This window comes from Morone saxatilis, unplaced genomic scaffold, assembly GCF_004916995.1.
Source record: "Morone saxatilis isolate NCDOM2014 unplaced genomic scaffold, NCSU_SB_2.0 Contig4, whole genome shotgun sequence".
Classification (NCBI taxonomy): Eukaryota; Metazoa; Chordata; class Actinopteri; family Moronidae; genus Morone; species Morone saxatilis.
The window spans coordinates 6,447,825-6,455,509 of record NW_023339984.1 but is presented as its reverse complement, the minus strand read 5'-3'; the positions used below and the strand labels follow the sequence as shown (position 1 = coordinate 6,455,509).

General features: G+C 39.5%; 1 protein-coding gene across 2 annotated transcripts in view; it reads right to left on the bottom strand.

Annotated features, from left to right (window-relative positions):
* LOC118338182 (pyruvate carboxylase, mitochondrial-like) overlaps positions 1-7,685 on the bottom strand; it is a 314,296-nt gene that overhangs the window by 11,673 nt on the left and 294,938 nt on the right. For both annotated transcript variants that reach the window (XM_035675438.1, XM_035675439.1), the window contains exons 23-24: positions 5,637-5,811; positions 4,697-4,770 (exon numbers count right to left, since the gene is read on the bottom strand). In XM_035675438.1, coding sequence (XP_035531331.1) covers positions 4,697-4,770; positions 5,637-5,811 — 249 coding nt within the window. The remainder of the gene's footprint in view (positions 1-4,696; positions 4,771-5,636; positions 5,812-7,685) is intronic.

Here is a 7,685-nt window from a genome sequence, read left to right as displayed (position 1 = left end):
GTTGTATGTAAATATGTTGTATGTAGATTTGGAGTTGTAACGAAAGTAATTTCCCCCTGGGATTATTAAAGTATTTCTGATTCTGATCTGATTCTGATTCTGATTAACAGCATCCCTACAGAGATAGACCTTTTTGTTAAATAGTAAGCTCTTTTTTAAACCAGAAACAGCAATGTATGGCACGGCATCAGGTTCCATTGACAAAGACGGTAATTTCACCTTGCAGATCATTGTAACCTCACAACTTCATTAAGCCCTTCCACAGTTCCAGCAATCACCAGCTCTGCTTTGGTTGAAATAAATCTACTACATGTTTACATAGCAAACTCTTGTGTATATATAACTGACAGCAACATTTCTGAACACTGTCTATACCTGCACTATAAAATATTCATTCTGAGATCTTCATCAGACAAATTAAAGTTGAAGGAAAAATCCAGCATTTATCTGATGAAGATCTCAGAACTGAAGTGTTGTGATTGTTAATGTTATTACTTGATAGTTTGATTGAAAGTAAATAGTTTATTATATGCAATACTCTTGAATTACACAAACCACAATGAGTAAATGTATCTGTGGATGGAGCGGTGCACATGAATTGGATTAGAAATGACAACAGCGAGATCAATTGTTCCCAATACAGGAGCTTCTTTTGGCCCTTGAGGAATTCTGCAAAGTAAAAGACAGAAAACCACCAACACCCTCGCCTGCTACCACTAATCGGACTTCATCTGGTGGGAGTACCCATCGTCATGACAACAGTTGGGGGGGGAGTTAGTTTTTGTGGCGATGACTGAGGCTGAGCACAAATCCGAGTGTCTGAAAGTTCTCAAAATGACAACGGTTCTGACGGATTGGAGATTAGATAAACAGCAACCGGGGAAGGTGAATAGTGAGGGTAGGAAGAGAAAACAACAGTTTTTCATTTGGGAAATGTTTGAATGACAAGTTTTCCACTTAGAAAGAAAAAAAGAAAACAAAGTCACTGAAAGCTGAGACAGGTTAAATACAAGGTTTCTCATTTAAAGGAACAGTTAGAAAATCCATTTCATTGCAAGGAAAGCCAATACTGCCATAGGCAAGTTGGGAAATAGAAATCATATATTTAGACATTTTTGTTGATGTATATTACAGAGAAATCAACAACATTACATACAACATACTCAAGCCAACCATTTAGTATGTTGTAGAATTTGAAAGGAACGGCACAGCACACGCCAAACTGTGGCTTCAAACCAAATGAACATACTCAAAAACTGCTGTAGCTGCCAATAGTCTTAATAGAAATAATTTAAGGATTTATTTTAATCGGTGGTTGGTGGTCCAGCTGTGGGTCTGCTGCCAGATTTCTAACGATTGAATCAAATGATACACACCCTGCGGTGACTGACTGAGAAAGGAGGGTGGGGGGGGTCTGCCTGTCTTTAGGGTCAATACCAGATCAGCACAATCAAGGCAGCTCCAGATTCTTTGATGATAACACTACAGCAGAGTAGTAGAGCTCCCCATGTCCCTCGTATTATATAAAAATCAATTAACAACAGCCTGGAACCATTGCTGTGAAATCAAGCAGTAATTAAACATGCTTGCTTTTGGCCTCTCTGAATCACTGTCAGTTAAATCTCTGTGTATGTTACTCCTAATGAGAATCAAGAGAAAATACTGAAAGGAGAGAAGGGTAGAAGGAAAGATGATTTATAATGAAAGCTGCGTGTTAGGGTTTTACTGGGATTATAGTTATAACTATGAATAATGCTAATTGTAGACAAGGAACCTTGTGAAAATGGTGAAAGCTACCAGGTGGTTGAGAGGAATGTTAGATTCCCTTTCATTCCGTCATGCAAATTTTAATTTTAGCACAAAAATGCTCTTTAAAAAAACACATTTCATTTACACTATGAAAATAAAATACTGAAGCAGGGATAATGGAGTGATGACTCACATGTCCCTGTTTCTTTCAATACAGAACTTCACATAATCTAAATGTCTTTAAAAATGTGGATTTTAAAACACAGTGGAAAGTAATACATTTGTTGGAGAACTAGTGTAAAAAAATGCTCCTACAGTCAGGAAAAATGCCCTTCATGTAACTGAAACACCAGCAGTAGGCTGTCCATGTGCATCACTTCAACAGGAACACTGAAGGGTTTTGTCCTTTTAAAAAGGAAAACAGTTTCAGGTACCTGATGTACCACAGATTCAATAAATATGAGGCTTTTATATTAAGTTTTAAAACTAAAAAAAAAAACTTAAAAATGTATTGCCTTTAGAATTACTGGTATACAGGTTTCTCAAATAGACAGTAACAAGTTCAGGAAAATATTAACTAACTGAACAGAAGGATTTCAAGGACTGTTAACGGAAAACTTTCCCTACTTTTTAATAAAATACTATCAATTTACAGAGGAATTTCAGTATTTACTGGAACTGATAAATACTGTAGTAACCAAACAGCTAGCCTGGTTAGCTAAGTAACTAGAAGTGGATTTGTTGTACAGTAAATGTACAATGTAAAACTTTAGCTCACATTGATACATTGTTTTGCTGGAGTCACATGTCTGATTCTTTATAGATGCAAAATAGATAACAAGTGCAACATTAGCACGACCTGTAAACTCCTGTAAACTAACATCATTTTATTCTCAGCTAACGCCAAAGGCAGTGAAACAGTCCTGGATCGTCAATTCATCAATGTGAATAAAGTCCAATCAACACCATTAGCCTTTACTTAACCTGCATAATGTCAAAATTAGTCTTTTTATATTTACATACTAAACAACAAAATCATCTTTAACATAGTAAGACAAGATCATCACCATTTCTCATCAAGGCTTGTTATCCAGAATACTACACAAGGTCGCAACAGAGCTGCAGTCAAAGAATGTCACAGCCATCACATCTCTGACCTGTCTCACCTCCTGTTTGACTGCTTCATACTGCTGCCATCTGCTCACAGGTAGTGTCCTACTGTGTAAATTATATATCTATACAGTATACCCCTCCAACAGCACATTAGACTCACAACTGCACTGCTTTTCTTAAACGTGAAACTAAATCTGTATCAGGCCTTTTTATGTTGTCTGAGTATACCACTTAGGGATAAATAAAGCTCATTGTTCCTTCCACACACTCTAGTATTAAACGATTCTCCAGTTCTGCAGGTGTTTAATTATAAAGCTAATGTAAAAGCTAGGAAAAGGTTGATTTTGCCACAGCCTTTAAAAAAGGAATTTAAAGTTTTGAAGTTCTTACCAAGAAGCATTTCTTTTTACGTGATGACATATTGAGTGACACACTCTTCCAACATCTCCTTCAGTAGCAAAGCAAAAGTTCTCTTTGATTTGACATTGGATTGTGACAGCTGTCGCAAAGGTTACTGTCAGTAGTTTCAACAATCTCTTTGGAATTCACTCTTCAATCTGGACTTGAACAATCACTTTAGTTTGGCTCATCAAAGTGGTTACTGCTGTCATTCTCCTGAAATGTTCTCCGTTTGCGCTGCAGTTTCTGGATAAAAACAGCATCTTCAAACCTGCTGTCTCCTGTTCTGAGACAAACTTTCAATCAGCGCGGCAGACATCTTGACATATTACTGCTGACTGTTTATTCATGTATGTTAAAACCAATCTCCAGCCTGCTGAATCTGCTTATGTAACATTTTGGAGTTGACAGGGACCTGTTTGCTACTTAGACGCCAATATTCCCCAGGAAGCTTTCCGTTTCAGATTTTGTGGCTTTGCAGTTACAGGTGACAGCCAATTATTATAACGTCTCACCAAGAGATTGTTACATTCCTGTGCCCAACTCATTTGTTTGCATGCAAAGCAATTCAGCTCTTGTTTTATTCCTCAGTTGGATTGCATGTTCAGCTGCCTCCCTGTTGGAGAATAAACGAACGGTACAAGCTTTACAAATCTGAAACTGTTACATTTTGGTCTGAGATATGGGCCCCACAGTGCCTTTTACTGGCCCGCTCTCAAACATCATACAGCAAAATGAATCTGTTATTTCTGTGTGGGGGAGGCCAATCTGATGGCCGGAGGGATCAGAAATGCTGTTTGTTGTTCCCTTAATAAAGTGTTAATATCTCTGTCCTCCCCACTGTGTTATCAGCACTTCACTGTGACTCTGCACCAAACTACATCACATCTCAGCCATCTGCAGCCATGGAAATATTATTTCCTGCTGGTAATGTCTGTACCTTATGGACCCGTTATTGCAGCAGAATTAATCAAGTAGCCAAATGGATTATTAAATAAATGCTGATTAATATTAAATGCATTATTGTAGTATTACTGAGATTTAGACGATCACACACCAGTTAACACACCATTGATTTATTTTAGTAGTGTTTTTGCTGTTGTTTATAGAATCGTACTTGCACAATTAAAAATATGATGCATCAATTCATATTTTTAAACAGGGTCACTCCAGCCTTTAGTATTGCACTTCCATAAAATAGGAAAAAGTCCAAATATGTGCTGCAAAGGCCAAGATATCCTGACTTTTAGCTAGACTGTACATCAAGAGCATGTTACAACAGGGTTTCATTCAACCCTTCCTGTCTGGTAGACACCACCACATCTTTTTATCTAGGGCACAAGGTTTGTGTTCAGATTGATCTTGATCTGAAAAATCTGTGGTTTAAAAGTTTGTCCTGAAAATGTAAAGTGCTCTGTAGTATAAAGTTGTGTACCTCAAACTCCTCTGCGATCTTGGGTCCATCCAGGAACAGCCTGGTGCTGAGACAGTCCACTGGACCAAAGTTAGCTGGACGGAGAGAGACATGATTATATTCCTTGATGATGACCAAGAACCAAAACTCTACAATCTGAATGTGTCGGTTAGTAAGTCCATAAACTCCATTGTCTGGCATTTAACTTTCATACACAATGGGTACTGTGTGTGTAAAGTAATACAAGTATCAAACAACCACTGGAGAAATGAGGGGTTGCCAGTTTAAATAGGGGGTAGTTTAAGCGAGTATTTGGACTCAGGAATGGACTTAAGATCAGGTTCAGGGGTGTGCTCAGTTTTAAACTGAAGTAGTGAAGAAACGGCTGCACACTAATTAAAGCTCCTCACAAACATTTCCTCACAGCAACTATAAAGCTGGTGTTAATCCAGGCAGCTGCATGTTACTGTAGCTGCCTTCAACAACTTCCAGTTGAAACATTTGACACGTCTAGAAGGCATCCTAATAAACCCTCTCCTGCTACATGCTGCTGCTGACTGCCTGCACTCCTACCTGCTAGCACCACTCCTTGCTGTTCTGGTTGCTTATTTGTGTATTATGGAAATTCACCATCTGAATGACAGGTGATCTGGTGTTGTTACTGCACTCCCTCCTGAACTGCCAAATACAACCATTAAAAACGTTTCCACCAAAGGGCTGAATGTTATAATGAGTGTGCCTGAGTTAAGGTTGGCTGCTAATTTCAAGCCCCAGTAATAATACAAATGAGAATGAGAGAGTGTGTGAGAGAACAACAGCAAATGCCACAGACCCAGACAATATATTAGATCCCGTTTGATCACATGCACATAATTAAAAATTGAAATAATACAATTTGTTGATGTCCTATTCCTATATCTATTATAATTGTCTAAATCCAATTATCAGTCTGCCCACTCACCAGTAAATTCCTTGAACTCCTGGAACACCTTGGGGTACATGGCTGCTGACATCACATCCTCTGGGGTAATTTCTTCACCATGGGCAGCTCGAATCCCCTCCTCCAGGGCCTTGAAGTCCATGGGTGGCAGAGAGGCACCAGGGCGGCCCTCGATACGGTTAAGGGACTTCAGCACCTGGGATGGGTGGTTCAAAGAGGAGGAAGTGAGGAGGAGAGGAAACAAGGGAAGAGTAGAGGAAAGGTGTGAGGGTGTACAGAAGAGAGAAAGGGGAAACAAACAGATTACTTAACGTTTTTACCCTAAGTTATACATATATAGTCTTTCTGAATGTTTTCCCACTCGTAATATCCCCATGGGACTCCGAAGCATAAAGTGCTGGAAAACCTTCACATTGTACTTCACAACTATACGTCTGGATAAAAGCTGCACCCTGACAAAGAACTAAAGCGACTGAGAAACTTTGGGTGAGAGGGGGAGGAAGATAGAGATACATGGGGAGCCGTTTTGAGGGATGGAGAAAGAGGAAAGAAGCACTTGTATCAGAATATAAAACTTAACTGAAGTTAGTTTTTAATTTGCATAAAAGTACCACCGCTGTTGTGTTAATATCTGCAGTGATATCCACTTCACTTCCATCTCTCCCACTCTCTCAATTCATCTTTTTCTCTCCAGTCAAGTACCATCAGCCTTTCACAGATGACTGCAGTGTTGCCGCATATGTGACACATCATCCGTGTTCCTTCTTAGAAATAGTAGAGGAGGAAGACGGACAAGAAGAAAGACAGAAGGAAAGAGGATGTTGTGGAAAGTGGAGGCTGCCGTAAGACTAATGATATGACATTTTATCTGCCCACACAGTGGTTGGTACCTGACACAACTTGTAGAGACAATCGATCTGAGGCTACTAATAATGTCTGGAGAAGAGATTATGTCAAGACACAGGCGTTTCGCCTAAAGGCCGCTGTTTTGTTTTTCTTTGCACAGATTTCCTCAGCTCTTGATGACACAAATGGGAGGGAGGGCAGTTGCAGAAATCAACATACAATTAGCCTATTTAGTCTGCTTCAGAGCTTCACAAAATGTTTCTTGGAAATCTACAAACAGAAGAAGCTAATAGCAAAGCTGTACGTGCCTATGTCTGTGTATGTGCGTACGCGTGTGTGTGAGTGTGTGTCTGTGTACCATCGTTTCAGTCAGGGTCAAATAATCATCGCCTAAGTGAACATCATAAGTACTGTATTGGTAATCTTTGTGTTTTCACTCATTTACAGCATAGCACTGTATCTATCACTTTAAACATTCAATCAATCGTCTGTCTCCTGTGTGCATACTGTGCACATATTCATGCTACGTTTGCCTGTGTGCGTGTGTGTGTTTACGTGTGTGTGTGTGTGTGTTACTGTATTCTAGCTGGTGTGTGTTTCATATCATCACTAGTTCTTGTGTATGTTATTGTGCCTCTCGGAAATCTCCAGACAAAAGGGCCCGGTGCAATGCTATTAGTCACAGAGCTAACAGTTTAAAGATAGCTGACTCATGTGTGCGAGAGAGAAAGACACTTCAAAGATGGCAGGCTCATTGGAGTCCCTGCTCATTAACATTGTGTCCTCTGAGGATTTCTAACAAATAAAATGCTTGATTGTTTAAGTGTGAGACATAGACAGCTAGTGACTGTGTGTGTGTGTGTGTGAGACAGTGTGTGCATGTGCATTAACAAATAAAGAAAATACAAACTCTTCCTTCAAGGTTATTTGCTCTTTCTCCCCATTTCTCTTAAAACCACTCTCTTTTTTACTGTCACCGATTTTCTTACCCTCATTTCGAGTGCGTTGCTCTGAGGGATGTACCGTATTTTTAACAATCTTATTTTGAGTTCATTCTCTTCCTGATGGGCTCCTTATTTTCTCCCTCTACACCCCATCTCCATTTCCTTACTCCCATCACCTCCATCCTTCTCTCCCTTGTCCATTCTCTCTATCCACCCACGCTGCAAATTAACTGTGCGTGATAGAGGTGAGAAGATAAGGAAAGGCCTTGATTACCACTTT